This window comes from Gossypium raimondii, chromosome 7 (assembly GCF_025698545.1).
Source record: "Gossypium raimondii isolate GPD5lz chromosome 7, ASM2569854v1, whole genome shotgun sequence".
Classification (NCBI taxonomy): domain Eukaryota; kingdom Viridiplantae; phylum Streptophyta; class Magnoliopsida; order Malvales; family Malvaceae; genus Gossypium; species Gossypium raimondii.
Window position 1 is genome coordinate 46,712,534 of NC_068571.1, and position 20,782 is coordinate 46,733,315.

Genomic DNA, 20,782 nt, shown 5'->3' on the forward strand with positions numbered 1-20,782 from the left:
TAAAAACCAATACAAGTATATCATCAATTCATTATCAAAATTTACATAACACCAATTATAAACATGAAAAAATTTTCATAAATATGGCAACACAATCACAAACCTACAGTAGTTGATTTCAAGGAAGAGGGCTGGGCAAAGTTGCAACATATCTCTTCCCTGTACTGCCCAAGTCAACACAGGTTGAACCCTTGAGGCTTCACACATTTCAGAAAATAAAAGGGGAGGGGGGGAGTAAAAATTGAATCTCCATCGGCACCGCCACAGCTGGCTGCAGCTAGCATTGAGCCGCTGCTTCGGTCTTACAAACCGGGCAAGTATTTTTATGCACAAGCCACTGTTTTATACATTGGATGTGAAAACTGTGTCCACAATATAGCTTTCCCATTTCTTCATTCGCTTCATATTCCTCCTATATTCCAAACAATTAAAACTTATATAAAAGAAAAAAGGGTGAATGAATTTGAGAGGTCCCTCTATCATAGCCAAGGACGATGAAATTAAATTGTATACTTTTATGAAAGTTGAAATGCAATTTAATTATTTTAATAACTTATATTTTTATAATTTTTAAAGGACTAAATTAAAATTTTATCATTTTTTAGGGCCAGCCAAAGTACAATTTTATCATGTACTAACTTAAAATTTTATAAATTTAAAAGGGCCAAAGGTTAAATTTCTCATTTTAGGGGGGGCTGGGGCTCCTGCTACCCCCCTTCCCACTGCCGCTAATTATAGGGGCCTGATCAAATTAATCCTCTACTATTAAATGAATCAATTTAATCCTCGTACTATAAAACAATCAAACAATGCCAAATTGAAGTAAGATTAACATTTGTTGTTTAACACGGTTAATATTTTTAAAGTTTTATGAATCTGTAAATGAAAAACAAAAATTTCAAGACATTTTTTATAAAATAAATGTTAACTCTATTACAATTTAGACTTATTTGATTCCTTTTAATAGTATAAGGACTAATTTGATTCAATACCTATAAGACAAGGACCTCCCAGGTAAGATAATAGAACATGAAGAACAAACTTGAAAAACTCACCTGGCAAATGCTGCACTTCTTATCCACATTCATGTTCACACTTAGTGGTAAATCATTCATAACTGAGCCTTTCATCTTTCTAAGGCATCTACTTATCTCATCTTCTTTCAATCCGGTGTTAACATGACCGATTTTCTCACCGAGCTCCAGTAATTGCTGTTTTACATCAATGAAAAGAAAGTTTATTCTTTGTATTGAACCAAGAGCTTTTTTTGGTACAAAGGCACATCACACAACTAAGATTTGAATCCTAGAGCTAAAGACCCTCTTAAAGGTGGCTACATGAACCGAGTTAAACCTTTGGTTTTGTACCAAATCAAGAGTTGAACGAGAATCCGTCGAACCATGCCAAATACCTAAGCTTCTTTCTTTTTAAAAGACAATTTAAGAAGATAAAGATAACATAACATACCTCATATGACATGCTATCAATATCAAGCCTCCAGTCGCTAAATCGATCACGTGAATCTAATCTTCCGCCCATTAGCAAGTTGTTCTGCAGCATCATTATCTACACCAGCAGCCACCAACAGTTTGACATGGAAATTAAACAAAAAAAATCCTATCTGACTTAGAATTCAACTAATACAACACACAGCACGTGAAGAACCGGACAAAAACCAACCTCAAGGTTTGGGCCTTCAAGGTCTGGGGCCTCAACCTTTGCCAATGGTGCCAAGGCCTCATTGGCACTTAATGAATCTTTTTTGAATGGTAAACATTACTCTCAAAATAAGGATCTCAACCATTCCTTCATTACTTACAATAGTAGGACACAAATGTGAGAGTCAAATGTGGACATACCTCAGCAAGCCCCTCTGGAGAAGGATGTCGAGCATGGCGATAGTATCTAGATCCAAAGAAATCAGGTTCAGGACGTGATGAGATGAAGGCTGAATCAGAATCAAGAAATGAGAGTGTTTCGGGATTTACAGTCCGCCTTGCTATATACGAAGGCTGTCAACATAGATGAAACGAAATCAGCCAGCATAAAAACGAAGTTACATCCAAAATTATAATACAAAAGAACACTGATCATGCAGAAAGGAGAATACCAAATCAGATGAACAAACATTTACATGCTTATCAAAAGCTGTATAAGACTGTCACCTAATTTGATAGGGTCCATGATAGGCTTTAAAATCCAAAGATATTACCTTTCATCACTAACAAAGCTAAATTATAACTGCTTCTCTAACACACTAAGAAAGCACTAAATAAGAAACATTACCAAATCCAAAGAAAAGAAATGTACCATAAAAAAAAAAGGTTAAATCACTATTTGAAGCCTGAACTTGACAACTACTCCCACATTGGAACCTGAATTTTTTGGTCCAAGTCAGTCCCTGAACTTGGTAATTTTTCCCACATTAGGGCCTGGACTAGGCAATTGCTCCTGCATTGGGGCCTGAACCTTTTCTTGTCCAAGTTAGTCCCTGAACTTGGCAATTGGTGTTACATTAAGGCCTGAACTTTAGGGATTTCAAGGAAATATCAAGGACTAACTGAGACAAAAAAAAGTTCAGGCCCCAATGTGGCAATAACTGTCAAGTTTACGGACTAACTTAGAAAAAAAACAGTTCAACAATTGCCAAGTTAAGGAACTAACTTGGACAAAAAAAGTTGAAGCCCTAATGTGAGAATAGTTGTTAAATTCAGCCTATTTAACCCTAAAAATAATTAAAACCAAAAGACCCCCCAAGAATTTAAGTGGTGGTTGTGTCACTAATGAATTTCAACAAATATATTAAGAATAAAAATAAATTCAGGAAAAGTAAGTATGAAACAGGTTGTAAAGTAAAGTGCCAAGATCACCTATATGCTTGCTTCAAATGCAAATAAGGAACCAACTTAAGGCACAATAAAGCTTTCAGAAATTGCAATTTGTTCATTCATAATGAGCAAATCTGTGGGGTATATTGAAATTATTAAAAACATAAAGTGTTTCCTAAAGAAGTTTTAGGCAGGGATCAATTAAACATTCACAATGAATTGAATGAATGGCCAAAAAAGTGTTCATAAATATCAAAAGGATGCATGGGCTAAGCACCAAAAAGGGGGGAAAAAGGACCTAATTCTAGTGCCAAATCCAGATAATAATAATAATAACCTACACGACATTAATTAAAAGAAGTCCAAATTGTACTAAAGCATAGAAATTAGCATCCTAAGGTCCCAAAACTCATAAAGAACTCATCCAATGACATGATATGTAATCCCTAAAAGAAATAACCATATATGCAGCATAAAAGGATGGATATACCCCCCTGTGGTTGACCTTTTCGACATCAATCTTCCCTCTAGCAGGCACATTTCTCCTTGTAGCAACACGATCCACAGAGCCAACAGCATCAGCTGAAAACCCAATTCCAGGTCCACACCAAACATCTTGAATCACTCCACAACTAATGTTATAACCACTCCCTTCATTCAAAAGCACACCTTGTTGATGATGAGGATGATGCACCTTATGGCTGTTGCTGCTCTCATTGCCAACAACAAGTTTACTACTTTTCTTCTTTTTCTTCTTCTTCTTCTTTTCTTGCTCCTGCTGCTGCTGCTGCTGCTGCTGTTGCTGTGTTTTCTTTTTCTTCTTTACTTTCTTAGTTTCCCAATCGGCTGATGTACGTATCATGGCTGGCACCGACACTTGTTGTGATGTAGATGCGGTGCAACCAAGTCCTCTAAGAGCAGACTGGCTAAAAGGATTGGTTTTCTTTTTGGTTGTGTCATTGTTGGAGGAGAGGAAAAGAGAGGAAATGGTGGATTTAGAACGAGTGGATTGGATTAAAGATGGGATTTCTGACACTGGGTCTGGATCTGTTTCTGTCGTGTTGATTTGGTTCCTGGCTGGTCTTCTTAGTTTTAGATGTTCTGCTATTGTGGAACAAGAAGAAGAAGAAGAAGAAGAAGCAGAAACAGAAGCTGAGGTTTCTGTAAGAAATGGCATGGCTATTGTTTTGGTTTGGTTGGGTTGGGTTGGGTTGGTTTGTTCTGCAACAGAGAAAGAGAAATGTTAATAATGAAAACAAACAGATTGAAGGATTAGACGAGGGGGGAAGAAGAAGATGGAGTGAGTTATGAGGTTCGTTTTTTCCTTTTCCTTTTCCTTTTCCTTTTTATTGCATTGAATTTTGATTGGATTTGATGAGGGTCAATTTTTTAAGAGTACCACTGGTTTATGTTGATTTATTTGTGGTTTATTCTTTTTAATTAAATAAATTCTCAAAAAATTAAAAATAAAAGAAAACTATTTAACAGTTAATTTAATTAATTTTTTAGCTTTATCTAATCAGTTCAACTCTTTATTCTGGTGTTAGGAGTGAAATTATATTTTGTTTTATTTATTAAAATTTTATTCCTTTGTACTATTAAAATTGATATAGATGAGAATAATCAAGCAATAAAACATGACATGCCACGTATGTTTTATGTTAACGCATACAATAGCCCGATTTTAATAATAAAATGGATAAAATTTTAATAAAAAATTAATTTACTCTTTAATCTAATATATAAAGATTAATTTATTTAATTTTATTAGATAAAAAAATCTCCCATATTGTATTTACTTTATTGAGACTTTGTTATTCATTTGTTGAATGGGGTTTTTTACCGAAAAATTATTTTAAAAAAATACTAAAATGGTATGTTAAAACAATATGCACCAAAATGGTATATTTAGATGGGTGGAGAGTGGTGCCGCTTTCTGACACTAATCAGTTAAAAAAATATTATTTTAGTAGTGGAGGGATAGGGACAGGCGGCACACATGTAAAAATACGGGTCAAATACAGGTCGCATACAGTAAAAATTGGACCCGAAAATCGACCCGCTGACATGATGGGACAGGACACGAGTCACGCTTAGGGAAGAGGCAGCACTGGTGGAAGAGCTGGCGCAGGCGGCACTGGTGGAGGAGCTGGCAGAAGCGGCATCGCAGGCGATGGGATGGATGCATGCTGAGTTAATTTGTTTTTTGTGTGTTTGGGGACCATTATAAGGTCCTCAAGTTTATTTTCGGCCGGTGAGTGAAGGAGAAGAAAAGAAGAGAAGAAGAGGAGAGGGCCGGAAGGGAAGGGAAGGGAAGGGAAAAAGAAAGAAAAAAAAAAGAGAAGGAGAATAGAGAGGGAACGAGAAAGAGAAGGAAAAAAATAAAAAAAGAAAAAGGTAATTTTTTGTTATAAATTAATGGATTACTGTTAATTTAATTTTTTTCGTTATTATTGTTGATTTAATTCGGATTTAATTTTTAAATTTATTTTTGTAAGGTATTATCTGGTTAAAAGAGATATTAAGGTATGTTTGTATTTATTTTATATTTTCATTCATTCATAATTTATTTTAATGTTTGTAGAAGTAAAAAGCCTATTTATGTTATGTACAAAGAATGTTTTATTATTTTGTGTAATTTATTTGTTATGTGTTTTTAAGTTGATTAGATATATTTTTATGAAATTTATTTGGCATTTTATTTTGATTATTTTAATATTATTTTTATTATTTTTATGTAGGTAAAAGATGAGACCATTGATATGGAATTTGAAATTTATGAGATAAATTAGGAATTAGTTTATATGTTCTAATTTTTAAGATTTTATAATTGAGAATTTTTAAGATTTTATAATTGAGAATAAGAGTTTATGTTTTTAAATTTTATTTTATGTTTTTTATAAATATTAAAATGAATTTTCTTTTGAACTTCTATAAAAAAAGTATATTTTTGATAAAAATTAAGTTGGCATGTTATTATATATATTATATTTTAAACCAAAACATTTTACGTATTATGTATATTTATTTTGTTAATGTAGTATAGCAAAAAATATGATGTGGAAAAATTGTTTGGTATTATTTTGTAATTAAAAGCAATAAATAAAATTTAGGTATTTTGATAAATATTTAAAATCCATCAAACTTTAAAATTAATAACCAAAATTTATTTTGAAATTGCAGGTATCGCAATGGCTCCATTGATTAAAAACGATGGTCACATATCAAACACAGTTAATAATATGGTAATATATTGTTACTTGTTAATCACGGATTCCCTTAAAAAAATATCTACGTAATTTACGGAAATAAATTATGTTATTATAACTATTTTCTATAATTTAACACTGTCAGAGCCCGTACCTCGCATTAAGGAGTTGGGTGAATGGTTTAGGATATTCCACGAAATAATGACTGATGCCATACTTGGAGTTAGCTGGATTCAGGTCAGCATCTGGACATTTGATTTGCGGTACAATTTAATATCCGCATTGGTCGAGCGTTGGCGCCTAGAGACCCACACTTTTCATTTGTCGTGTGGGGAATGCACTGTCACTCTCGAGGATGTTGCATTGCAACTTGGGCTTCCAATTGACGGGAGTGCCGTAACGGGCGTAAGTGCGATAGCTGAGCTAGCTGCCCTTTGTTATAGCCTAATAGAAGTCTCGCCCGCCGATGTTGAGTTCAATTTTACAGTTTTGAAATTTTCATGGCTGAAAGCCAATTTTGAACATTTATCAATTAATGTCACTGAACATAAGGTGATGTGCGCAGTTTGAGAGTACATTATGCATATTATAGAGGGTGTACTGATGCCCGATATGAACAATAACAGGGTTGATTTGATGTATTTACCCCTATTAACTGATTTACAGAATGTTCGCTCGTATAGTTGGGGTTCTATAGTTCTGGCTATGTTGTATCGTAAGCTTTGTTGGACGACAAAGCCTGATGCCGTAGACATAGACGGATGCCTTCTATTGCTACAATCATGGGCTTTTTACCGGATGTCATTCTTGGCATCGGTTAGGCATCAACCATACGTATTTCCACTAGTGAATAAGTGATAAAATTTAACTTGTTATTAATTGACATTTTTTTTAATGATATTATTCTAACATGTAACTTGTTTTCGTAGATGAAGTTTTTATCCAGGTATCGGGAGGTCGTACACTATCCTGATATATCATCTGATGATTGAACAACATGTCAGGGAAGGGGTAAGCATTCCAATATTTGTGACATGTAATTACTTTGAATATCTTACTCGAACCGTGTTAAATTTTAACCATGTTATTAATCGTGCAGTTTATATGGATGTCGTATCGAAGACCAGAAATTACGGTTGTTATACCCTCGTCTACCCACATTCATTCTCACATGTGGTGCAACAACGCACCAATTATCAATTTCCAGACAATCGACTGGTATAATGGGGATAGAGTACTCCAGCAGCTTGGTTGCATCCAGTATATCCCGAATCAGCCAATACATGTAGGGAAGATTCACGGGATCAACAAGAGAGGAAAACATAGAAATAATTGAGGGTTGTGCACCGAAAATATGTTGTAGTGTGGGATAATCAGATGGCACGAAGACCTCAGATGGATATTTATTCTGATTTGCAACCATCGTTAGAGTACATACAATGGTACTCTAGTACGGGAAAACCATATTTACTTGGTAAGCAGTCGACTGTAGTCCCTCCGCACATGCATCGACCTGAAGCATACAAGCCAGTGCCCGATATAGAGGCTGAGCCTAAGCCCGAGCCACAGCCGGAGCTCGAGCCCGTGCGATCGCGTACACATTTGGCTGATATTTCTTATTATCCGAAGTTGCGGATCAATGACTATTTCTCGGGTTCGTCAGGACACGGATAACATTTCGGGTTTGATATCTTTGGGTTGTATCTACCATAGTACAACACTCATCCTGGCCTATATCCACCGCAGTACCTTACTCCTCCTAGGTCGTATCCACTGCAGTATAGCACTCCTCCCGACTCAAGTTCATCGACGGCGTTCGGGGCATATACTTTTTCTTTTATGTTTCGCACACCCCCACCTGCGACTTAAGAAGATGTTGATCGCCGCAATCACCCATAACATGAACGTCGACCTCCGCAGAAATATACCCCTAGGACCACACCATCAAACCATCAATTTTAGGGGTTTCTTGCAATTTAAATATTAAAAAGTTTGTACTTTTTTATTCTAAAAATATATAAATCAAGAAAAAGACAATCTTTATATTTAGTTAATTAGATTAATTGCAATATTAAAACTTGGAACAAACTTTGTGGTCACAAATTAGATTAATTCCAACATTACAACATTAAAACACTAAAACTTGTAACAAACTTTGTAATATAAATTTTGTTATATAAATTAAATACATTACAACATTAAAAATTGCAACAAAATTTGTAATATAAATTCGGTACATTGGATTACATAAGCTCAATTCCTACTCAATCGTGACGGTTGTCCAACATGGTAGTTTCGCTACGGGCATTTACTCCAATTATGACCAGCTAATCTGCATAATCCACAACGTTTACTGTTAGATTTCTACCTAATGTCTATTTCATTACGGATTCTAGATGATTGCAGACGACCTTTCGGATTCCTACGTAACCCTTTGTTTGGGACAAGCTCGAAATTCGTCGGAGGCACCTCCCAGCAGACAGGTTAGGTAAGACGGGGAACTCATTCTCCCAGACACGCAACGTGCTCTCGAGTGTGTACACATCATTGACAAATTGTTCAACATTGAGTGAGACTTTAGCACACGTTGCCACGACATGCGCACATAGATAATGAAGTGTTTGGAACCTCCTACAATCGTACCGTCTGTTTCAGAGATCAACTCCATAGGATGTAAGTGGTATACCAGGTTGACGACCGATGGTTTCTATAACTCAAAACGTTTCAATACGTCGTGAATATACTTCTACATTCATCGACCTCACTATCCAATGATTTGCAACCATTACATCCCTGACATCTTCGATAAACATGTGTTCCGCCTCCATCTGGTTGACTTATTGCTGACCCATTCTTGGCATCAAGGTAGCCAACTTGTAGAATATAGCCGACAAGAAAGATGAAATCGAAAGATGTTGTGTTTTCAACAACACAGCGTTGATCCCCTCCACCAAGTTTGTGGTCATTTGACCATAACGAAAGCCCTCGTCAAAACTTTAAGCGCATTGCTACGGCTCTATGGCACCCAACCACTGTCAGAAAGATATGTTCGTTTGACCCTCCAGTCACTCTCAAGTCAAGTCATTCTTTGGCGAAAAATGTGTGGCTCTAGCTCGTGCGTTATATATGTATTAAGAAAAGATAAGTTACAGTATTGCCCTAGAACATTAAAACTTATATTGAAAAGATAAAGTTATCATTTACCCAATTTCACAACTTGTTTCCGCCAGTCTGCATTCTTATAATCTCGATAGAAGTTAGTCACGATATGCTAGATGCAGTAAACGGATCTCCATTGCATACCGGAACACCTAATGGCGGCAATTAATCATTTTCCTCTATCGGAGATGATACAAATATTATCGTTGCTAATAACATACCTCCGTAGGTTGGTAAGGAAGAATTCTCGCGATTCCATATTCTCATTATCTACGATGGTAAATACTATCGGGAACACGTTCTTGTTACCGTGTTGAGCAACCGCAAGAAGTAGGATTTGTGTATATTATTCATATAGCCAGGTCTCATCTACTTTCACAAATGACTTACAGTGGGGAAATGCGCACACACATGGATCAAACGTCCAGAACATCTGATGAAATTTTTTTTCCCGGTTATAGTTGGTCATCCGAGCCGTAATAAGGTCGTGTCTGTAACTTAATGACAGTTACCATTAACAATGAATAAGAACGAGCAGCCATATACAATTGGTGGAAAAAAAGAATCTCTTATTACTATTACGAATTTTGGCTACAATAAGGTTTTTTCTTATCCTCATAGATCAGATAATACTATGCTATTTCCTATGCTTATATTGCTTCTATTTACTTTATTTGTTGGAGCTATAGCAATTCCTTTTAATCAAAAGGAATGCATTTGGATATATTATCGAAATATATTATCCTCATTTTGTTCCGGATTGTAATCTCTAATAAAAAATATAGCTCCGTGGGCAAAAGCTCCTGTCATGATGAATCCTGCGATGTATTGGTGATGGGTGTACAACGCAGCTTGAGTAGTAATGTCTTGTGCTATGAACGCATAAGCAGGTAAAGAGTACATGTGTTGAGCTACCAAGGACGTAATAACCCCTAAAAAAGCTAGAGCAATGCCTAATTGAAAATGAATCGAATTATTGATTGTATCATAAAGACCCTTATGCCCCCGCCCTCCTCGATATGTACTCCCACATAGCGGCTATCCATCTCTGTAGCTCATTATACGACGCATCAAAATCCTCGTACAATTGCTCTATTGTCATCTGTTTAGCTACCCACGTCTTTTGGTATAATACTCGATACTGGAATTATGCTTGCATTTCGGCAATCAATACCAAAACTTTAATGGTCAGTATGTCTTTTACCATTGGCATGATATATGTACAGATAGTTTTGGAATCAAGTTTTCGATGATATTCTGTCATACATGTTGATGTGCATGTGTGAGACCCAACAAATTTTCGTATATCCCATATCTGCGAATTTTGAATAAATGCAACTCGTACCCGCCAATTGTAGCCTTCCGCTAACTTTCAACACTCTTCAATATATAATGTCGATTTAGACATTGTGACTTTGTAGTCCACTGATATATTCATGTTATACCGCTTAATAGCAAATACATACTCTTCTTTACTTTCGAATCTCTAGGCTACGAACAACTCTTTAATATTAGAATTTACGGTCAGCAGGTGAGTAGGTAGTATTTCAAGGTATTCCGAGAACTCGGCTACGTGCGTCACGTCGGGGTCTATAAGCGACATGTGTGGCCCAGGATTATTGTGTATCACAATACGTCGAATCTGGTTCTCGACTGAAGACACATTAATGTTTCCATCGTCATTCACATTTTCATTGTTAATATCATTGGGGACCTCGTCCACATCGGGATCACTATCACTATCGAACTCTTGATCACAATAATCACTACTATCGTATCCATCATCACCAATCACATCAATATCGGGAGCAACATTAAGATCGATACCGATCTCGCGTATGGTCGATTCATTATCAACGTACGATATTGGAGCCACCATACATGGTTCCTGAGCTCCATGTTCTTCACCATATGCAGTGAGATGTTCATTTTGCTCCACACCGACTAACTCAACAAATAAGTGAATCGGTGCATTTTGGTCACTCTGATTCCCACAAAAAAGAGCAATCATTGTCTCCACATCTTCATCGTCTACAAGTTCTATTTCGGTTAATTTGATGGGATTTGTCGAAACTGGAAACTTGTAGAAAAGTTTCGAGATCCTTCTCCCACAACGTCTAACAATTTTTGCGTTAACCCTTTCATTCATATCATCGAACGAGACATTTCTATTAAATCTCATTACTATTTGTTACCGACATTCAAATATAATCCAACGGTTGTTGTCAAGATGATTCCATCGAAATAAACACATATGAAAAAATGATTATCCATCTTCAAATCAGATTCATAAAAATTAACAAAAATTCTTAAAACAATTTCGAACAACATAAAAATACGTACATAAAAAATTTAATGAATGAAAATAGTCCATTTCTAACAATACCAATTTTATTGCCATTTTTAACAATATCTATGACAAAAATATTTTCAATATTTATCTATTTTTTCCTATTGTTATCATTAACTAACAATTACTTTATAATAGTTACTAACATAAAAACTTTCAAATATATTAAAAAATTTTACAACATAACATTCCAAATAATCTAAACACAAAACTTACTAACAAATCACAATAAATAAAATAACTTTAAAACAAAACATAAAATAACACTAAACAAACTATATAATACTAACAAAATAATTTTTTCTTATCATAATCTATTCTATTTGAAAATAAGGGTTTTTACCCAAATAGTATAGAAAAAAAAATACTGAAATAGGATGTCAGAAATTTTTTTTTTACCAAAATAGGTTACTTTTTCATTGGAGCCTATTAGATAGGCGCCAATGAATAAAATAATAATAAATTTTTTTTTGAATAAAATATAATTTTATACTTTCTCGGGTCAGTATATAAACCATATAATACATAGTATTGGCGCCTATTTGGGAGGCGCCAATGGTGGTGCCTATCTGGGAGGCGCCAATGCTCTGATTTTTTCGGGTTTAGGGTTATGTTATAAATTTAGGATTATGTTATAAATTTTTGTGTTTGTAATTATTTAAAATTCAATTTATTAGTAATAAATTACAAAATTACTAATAAGTTATACTAATAAATTTATAACATAATCCTAAATTACTAACAAATTAATTATAAAATAATTACAATATTCATACAAAAATTACAATATTACAATATTACAATATATCCCGACATTACAATATTCATACAAAATTACAAAATTACAATATTCATACAAATTATTTAAAATTTAGGATTATGTTATAAATTTAGGATTATGTTATAAATTTTGTGTTTGTAATTACTTAAAATTCAATTTATTAGTAATAAATTACAAAATTACTAATAAGTTATACTAATAAATTTATAACATAATCCTAAATTACTAACAAATTAATTATAAAATAATTACAATATTCATACAAAAATTACAATATTACAATATTACAATATATCCCGACATTACAATATTCATACAAAATTACAATATTACAATATTCATACAAATTATTTAAAATTTAGGATTATGTTATAAATTTAGGATTATGTTATAAATTTTGTGTTTGTAATTATTTAAAATTTAATTTATTAATAATAAATTACAAAATTACTAATAAGTTACTAATAAATTTATAACATAATCCTAAATTACTAACAAATTAATTATAAAATAATTACAATATTCATACAAAAATTATAATATTACAATATATCCCGACATTACAATATTCATACAAAAATAATATATATATTTAATAATATATATTTTTAACTGATTAATGTCAGAATGAAAAAGGTACCGCCTATACACCACCTTCCATCCATCTAAATGTACCAGTACATAATTGTTTCACCATACCATTTTGGTTTTTTAATTTTTTTTATTTTTTCGATAAAAAACCGGTTGAATGGTAAGAGTTTGTTAGGTGGGGGCCGGGGGTATGATAAGTCATGTTTTGGGAATTTGTAGGGATTTAGCTATGTGTCCTTTGGAATCTGTAATATGTAAGTAAACCTCTGTTCTTTTCTCATACGGAGAAGTTTAATTATTTATTTAAGCTTAAAACTGAGACTTAAGTATTGTAAGAGAAAAGGGTTTAAAGTCACAGGCTATTTGTCTTTTTCAACAAAAGTTAGGTTGAGGCTATGATATTTTGTGGGTATTGTCACTCTTTTCTTTTTAGGGTTAGGAAGCCAAGAAATGCATCTATGAAATTGGGAATAGAGTCTTCAAAAAGTCAGATCTGTGGGGTCTGTTTCAACTGACCCTACAAATAACTTTTCAGATTTAAAAGGTTAAATTACATTTCAAGTCTTTACACTCCACACATTTGAAATTTGGTCCCTTTACTTTTATTTAGATTTCAAAATTCAAGTTCAATTGTCAATATTATTAAATTCATTGCTGTGACATTTTGAAATAAAAAAAACTTATTTGGTTGCCGCAATAAAAAAAAATTAGGGTTATAACGAACTTGAATTTTGCAAAAGAATTTTAACAATGTTGACAATTTGACTTGAATTTTAAAATCTAAAATTAGAAGAATTAAATTTATTTGAATGAAAGTCGAGCGACTAAATTTCAAATATACAAACAATATAGGAGCTTGGAGTATTTTTTTAACCGATTTAAAAATGTAAGTCTTTTATTAACACGCTTAAAAATCTTTTGTCAAATTTAGGTTCATTGCAACATCTTTTTATTAGTTACATGGCTATCAAGTGAGTATTTTAATTTCAAAATATTGCATCATCAAATTTAGCGAAAAAGTTTTAACAATTGTACTTGAATTTTAAAAGCTAAAAAGTAGGAGGCTAAATTCTAAATATACAAAGAATATAAGGGCTTGGAGCATATTTTAACCGATTTAAAAATGTAAATCTAATTATTAACATAGTTAAAATTCTTTTGTCAAATTCAAGTTAAAAGAAAAAGTTTAACAATTGGACTTGAATTTTGAGATATAAAAAGTATAAAGACTAAATTTCTAATGTAGAAATAGCATAAAGACTTGTATCATAATTTAACCAAAAAAGAAGAAGAAGAAGACAAAGGTTTTGGATTGGATTACAGCAGAGGGGCAGTAGCTATGATTGGACAAAATAAATAGCAGGAATGGAGTGATGTCTTGAGCAGAAAGCATCCAATCCAGTGGGGACTCCCCCCATTTGTTCCTTTCCTATTCCCTAAAGCATATAAATTTTAGGCAGAATCTTTTCCTTTAATCACGCTTTGATTCAAGTCATAATAATGGTTGTTGATTGCAATCATTTTTATGATTTGAATGTGAATGAGAATACAAATCCAACCCTTTTGACTATCAAGCAAACAGTGAAACCAATTTTTTTCATTTTTCAGGTTGGGTTTCTTCCCTGGCACTGCCAAGTAATGGCATAGTAGGTTTTTATCAGACTGGTGAGAAAATAACCTTTCAACTTGTTTTTGAATAGGATTCTCCACCCAATTTTTAATTTTGAAAATTGCATTTCTCCTCTCTTCTTTTTTCATAAAAAAAAAAATTAGGTTAAATTCTACTGTAGTCTCTATGTTTTGCAATAGTTGTGGATTAGTCCATGTACTTTAATTGGTCAATTTTAGTCCTAACCCAAGCCACAACCATTAAATACATTTGGTTAAATTCAGTTGTTAGTTTTATACTATGCATACAATTGTAGGTTTGGTCCATATTTTTCAATTCAATCATTCTAAGTATCTTTACTTTTTAAATTTTAAATTTTCAGTTCTGATACAAATGACAGTCGTTAATCCATTAATTGGTTTTTTTGTGAGTAATGTGTGGAAATGATAAGTCAACATGATATTATACTCATAATAATATGTTTGACACATAAGATTTTGAAAATTGTTATACCCTCTAGAGCTAGGACACGTGTCAGCACAATGAGCTACCAAAACTAGACTCTCAACTCCCCGTCATTAGATCCCATTCACTCGAACATCTTTCCAAGCCAAATCGCCTGCTTTCTTCACCTAACTCTCCTTGTGTTCTCAACTAAGAACTCGGACCACTCTCTCATTCTCGAAGGTGGCCTTGTCCACTCGCTCAACAAGCTACCTCATTAGGCACTTGCTTTTTAGGTATGAATGCTTCTCTAATTGTGAACACCTCAAATGATGAGTGGGCCCAATTAGATAATCTGGGACCACTACATTCACACCTCACGTCTACTATATTAGCACGTTTGCTATAACAACCTACCACATCACACTACAGGAGAAGAGGACCTCTCCCATAAATACCTCCAACAATGAAGAAAGGATTGACTTGTTAGTGAGGTTTAATAAATCTTCTTTGTGAACAAACGTCACTTGATAAATAAATAAAAACTTTAAATTCTTTAATAAATATTCATGTAAATTCTCGTCTTGTTGCATCATTATTTATCGTGATGGTCCAACTGATCCTGCCAACTAATTAATATATTTGGACTAGTAAACTTCAGGTTTCTTATGCGTGAGATTCAACAATACTAATGTAAACTTATAGTTTACCATCACATGTGATTTAACCATTCTAATATATGCATAGTTCAAACTTAAGGAAAAGACAATAAATTTCCAATACGAAATTCTTACCCAATATAATAGATTTAATATGTAAGAACTAATTGTCTCCTCATACACAATCTCAATTTGATATTCGTTATAACGTATATCTTTTTAAAATATAATAATTTATTTGAGGCTGACTAGAACATAACGATAACAATGCATTGGCTCTTCTAAAGCCTTGAATTAATTATGTACTATGAAATATTAACATATGTCATTGTCGCATTGAATATAGGATAACAATATATTGACTCTTCACGAGTTTTAAATTAATTTTGAACCATCAAAGGTTGGTTTGTTTCATTACAATCAAGAAAAATGTTTTTATCCTTAAAGGATAGTATGCATTGTTGCATTATCAAAAGACATATGTTTTCTTTCTTTTAAGGAATATTAATTGAATAGTAAAATTTTTAATTGTATGATAGGTACATAGCTAACGACTTTTTATACATAAATTGTCTTTATTCTTTGAAGATTTATATCGAGAACTCTTGTTGTTCTCTTATTCATCTTTATGTTTCTACCGTAGGGGTGAGAATAATTATTACTAATAAGATATTAAAGAATCATATAATTAATATCACAATCTATAAAATGGATGCAATTCATTTCTATAATTTCTCACACTAAATGCCAAACCCTAGGTGGTGGTGATGGAAAAAGAGAAGGAAGGAAATTTAAATGAGAGTCCTTTGAGTGTGAGATTTTAAAGAAATGAAAGAGAAATGGTGAAAATTTAAAGGGGAAATGATGAAAGGTGGGAAAGAAAAGAAAAAGAGAGCGTCTTCTAGAGTGGACGACAAAGGCAAAGAGAGGGGGTATTTAGTATTTATTTAAGGTGATAAAATAGAGTTTTAAAGCTACCACACATACATAAAATTTCATATAATTTACAAGTAAAATGCCAAAAATACTCTTGCGAGGTACATCTCAAATTCTTGCTTGAAAAATAAACCCTCTATTTTAATAGAATCAAAAACTTAAAATTTTATAATCCTACACAATCGATTGAATCAAAAATTAAAAACTTGATTTGGTTCATTTTGTAAGGAGGTCTGAACCATCTCCTGTTTCTATCATCAAAATTAATATTATTGGCTGCATTCTCCAACACAAGACGAAGATGATAGTGTTTCCCAAACAAAAAGTAGGTCCAACTTTAATGGAATAGTAATTGTATTTATTATTCTACAGCTATCAACTATGTGCTATGGAAAACAATAATTACACAACTATCTTATTTTCATTTTCCATGCATTAAATATCTCTATTTATTTATTTAATATTGAAATGTTGTTTTTCTACGGTAAAATGAGTCTTGACTTATTCATTGCACTCACATATTTTTTTTATTTTTTTCAATTTATGTTGTTGATTTTATGAGCTCTCTTGTTTTTTCAAAGGTTTTCTCGATTGTTATGAATTATTGTTTAATTAATTATGGTGAGTATATAAAGAGATAGGTAGAAAGATGAGATCTTGTACAATGGCCACCATCACTAACACTTGATATCGATTATTGTATTGTTTGTAAGTTTCAATTAGGGTTTAGGGTTCTCAATTTTAAAATCCCAAATTTCTTTTTTTCTCCTGAATTTAATTTATTTTATTAGCAACAATTGCTAACACTTATTCATTAATTTAATATTATTGTTATAGATTGAAATTTGAAGCTTATTTGCGTTGATGTTTGTGATTTAAATTGTTGTTCGATAGAAAATTTCATTGAGATCATAACTTCCAATTAAATCTTTTTTTTCTTTACATGATTTTAGGGTTTTTTTTTCGGCTATTAGGATTATAACATGATTGACAATTTTGTGGACTAACTTGCTCTTTAACATCCTCTAAGTAGTTGAATTAATTATTTGGTTAATAATGACAATATAGTAAAATCTGCTTTTAGATAATCTTACATTTAAGTCCCCCTATCTTACATTCCAGCCAAATGAACCAAACGATATAATCTCACATTCCACCTATAATCTTACATTCCCATAATCCTATTACGAAACGTAATTTAAGATTCTATGAACCAAATGTCCGCAAATAATTTCGTATTAGTTGCATTTAAAAGGGAAAATATATAATTTGATCCCTGAACTTGTTCATTGTACCTGGCTGATGGAATACAAGTTTAAAATCAATAAGGTCCAAAAAATAATTTAAGGACCAACTAAATACAAATGAATGAGTTGAAGGGCCAAAATTATATATTATTCATATTTAAAAAAATCAATATTTACATAAAATGAATTAAAAATGATAAGGATTATTTATTTATTTTATTCATATCATATTTATATTATTTGTTATGTTGTATTATAATTATTCAAACTAGTATTATGTCATTTATCATATTCTTTCTCTAAAATCAATATCATATTATTTGTTGGTTATGATTAGATTTTTACGTGATAAGGACTCTTAGATAGTTTATGTAATTTTTTTAGGTTAAGGGTGTGAGTAAAAACTAAAGAAATTATATTATTAATAAAATTTTTGATTGAATATGTATCACGGTTAGTTGAGTACCAATTCGCTTAAGAAATTATTAATATATTCTTTTATTAAATGATTATTATTATTATTTTGATAAATTTTTTGTCTTTTCATACTTTTATATAGTTTTATATAAATAAAAAAACTAAAATTAACATGTTTAGAAATTGTACCCGTGTACAATAGATTTATAAATAAATTATTTACCACTAAAAACTAAACTTTTAATGTAAAATGTTGTCTTTAATCAAATTTCGTACATAGATAATGTCACTAATTGCGTTGGTGTCACCAAGTTAATTTTTTGTTTTGCTATAAAAAATGGCAATATCATGATAAACAATTGGAATGCATTTAATATTCTTAGTACGATATATTTACCTATTTTAAATTTCTTTTGCTCGCAAGTTAAAAATTTTTTTATGATAGAATTTCTAGTTAATATATAGATAAATGAGACGTTTATCATACTTCCAATCATGTTTGTAAAGTTTTAAAAACTTCACAAGTTGTGTAGTAAACAATTTTTTAAATTTTTTTATACCCTTTTTACTATTCATATTCAAAATTTGTGGTTATTCCTTTCAATAATGTCATCTCTAGGATTCAAATTAGATATGATCATGGGTCGGGTTAGGCCTCAACATGATTTTAGGCCTGTTTTTTAGGCCCTGCCCTGATAAAATGCTAAAATTCGGGCTCAACTCGACCTGACAGTATTAAAATTTTATATAGAAACAAATTTTAAAAATATAATATATCAAATACACTAAAAACATTAGAATAAATGTTTCCCAATAAGTTGAAAATAAATAAATAAATAAATATTTATGCTTAAATAATACTAAGTCAAATGCAACTTAGCAAGTAAATGTCTTTAAAATAGTAGTAAAATTAACAATAAAACAAAAATTATACAATATTTAAATAATAATAACAAATAACAAAGTAGTAGCAATATAATAACGATTCATTGACAAAACAACACCAAAATAGAGGAAACAACAACAATTTTTTTTGCAAATTTGAGCAGGGTCGGGCAAAAAAAAAGCTTACTTGAGTCGTGACCCATTTAGAAAATGGACTTTGTCTTTTTGCCGAAGCTCATTTTTCGAACCTATATTTTTACCCAAACTTTTTTACCTTTCAAACAAGCATTCGAACTGGGCCTTTTCTAATTCAAATTCACAATCCTTTTTTAAAAATATAATTTATTTTACCACTACACCAAACACATATAAAAAACTAATAAATACCCTATAATCTATACACTATATAAAGGAATGTCAATATATATATATATATATATATTTGTCATCTCTTTAATAAACAATAAAAGCTGCTGTTTTTTTTTTTAAGAATGGCTCAATTTTTGTTGGTATGCTCAAATTTGTAACTTTATTTTTTTCCTTCAATTTTATAATATCATAATTAATCCAAATAATTCATTCAAATTAAAATGTTTTTGTAGTTTTGATTCTTATATCATACTCAAAATTAAAATTTAATTTCTATATTTTAATTTTGACATAATTTAACACCTCAACATTTATAATAACATTATTAGTCTAAATACTTCACTTTAATTAAAATATTGTTGTGTACATGTCCAAATACATAGCCTTTAGTTTTTGAAACAATAGTTCATTTTTAATTTTAGTCCCAGATTATGTTCAATTTTAAAATTTAATCTCTATACTTATATTTGACATAATTTAGCAGTTCAATTTTTGATTGTCATTAATTAATCTAAATACATTATTTTGAATAAAATGTTAATGTAACTTTTAAGAATTGACAATATTGTTAAAATTCTTTGTTAAGTTCAAACTGTCAATTTTTTCGTTACATGATTATTAAGTAAGTATTTTTATAAAATTTTAATATATTGCATAAATAAATTTAAAAAGAATTTTAATGATGTTAATAACTGAATTTAAATTTTAAATTCAAATAGTAAAGAGATGATAAATAAAATAAATTTAGAAAAAATAAAGTTGGGGTGAAATAAGCGATTATGATTTTATTAATGGGGAATAAGAGGCGGGACAAAATAGAGATTAGGTTAGTAGAAATAAAGCAAATAGTAGAAAAGCAAGAGTGAGAGGAGTGAGGCTATTTTACTAAAATAGTCTAAAAAAATATTATATTTATAAAAATAACCTAAGTTTAAAAACAATCACCAAAATAATTTAAAAGGAATAATAAAATTGGGTTGTGGCCTGTCAATGACCGGAACTCACTCGTATTTTACACCCATGATTGCCTAATAATTGTGTCAGACTTAAAAAATTAAATTTTTGAGTTTTGGTCTGTCAATTGCTGGAACCCATGTATTTTTTTTTGGTCATTGACAGGCCAGTACCAAAAAAAAATTTTTGGTTTACTTTTTTCGTATACTGATATCTGATTCTGACACGATTTTTTTAAAAAATTGTACTGGGTGCCGACCATTGACAGGCCAGCACCTAACAATTTTTTTACTTTTTCAGATATCGATATTTGATTCGACAAAAAATTTTTTTTAAATTGTCTT

General features: G+C 31.5%; 1 protein-coding gene across 2 annotated transcripts; it reads right to left on the reverse strand.

Annotated features, from left to right (window-relative positions):
• Positions 1 to 4,201, reverse strand: LOC105787082 (uncharacterized). 2 transcript variants are annotated; one of them, XM_012613534.2, is made up of 5 exons: positions 3,334 to 4,201; positions 1,860 to 2,012; positions 1,468 to 1,566; positions 1,056 to 1,211; positions 1 to 412 (listed from the first exon to the last, which is right to left on the reverse strand). In XM_012613534.2, exons 1-5 carry the CDS (start codon positions 4,003 to 4,005, stop codon positions 278 to 280), a joined length of 1,215 nt encoding a protein of 404 aa, XP_012468988.1. In that variant the 5' UTR covers positions 4,006 to 4,201; the 3' UTR covers positions 1 to 277. The 2 variants fall into 2 exon arrangements, with proteins under 2 accessions (XP_012468988.1, XP_012468985.1); XM_012613531.2 differs by having other exon boundaries at positions 3,319 to 4,200.
• Between the last annotated feature and the right edge of the window lie 16,581 nt (positions 4,202 to 20,782).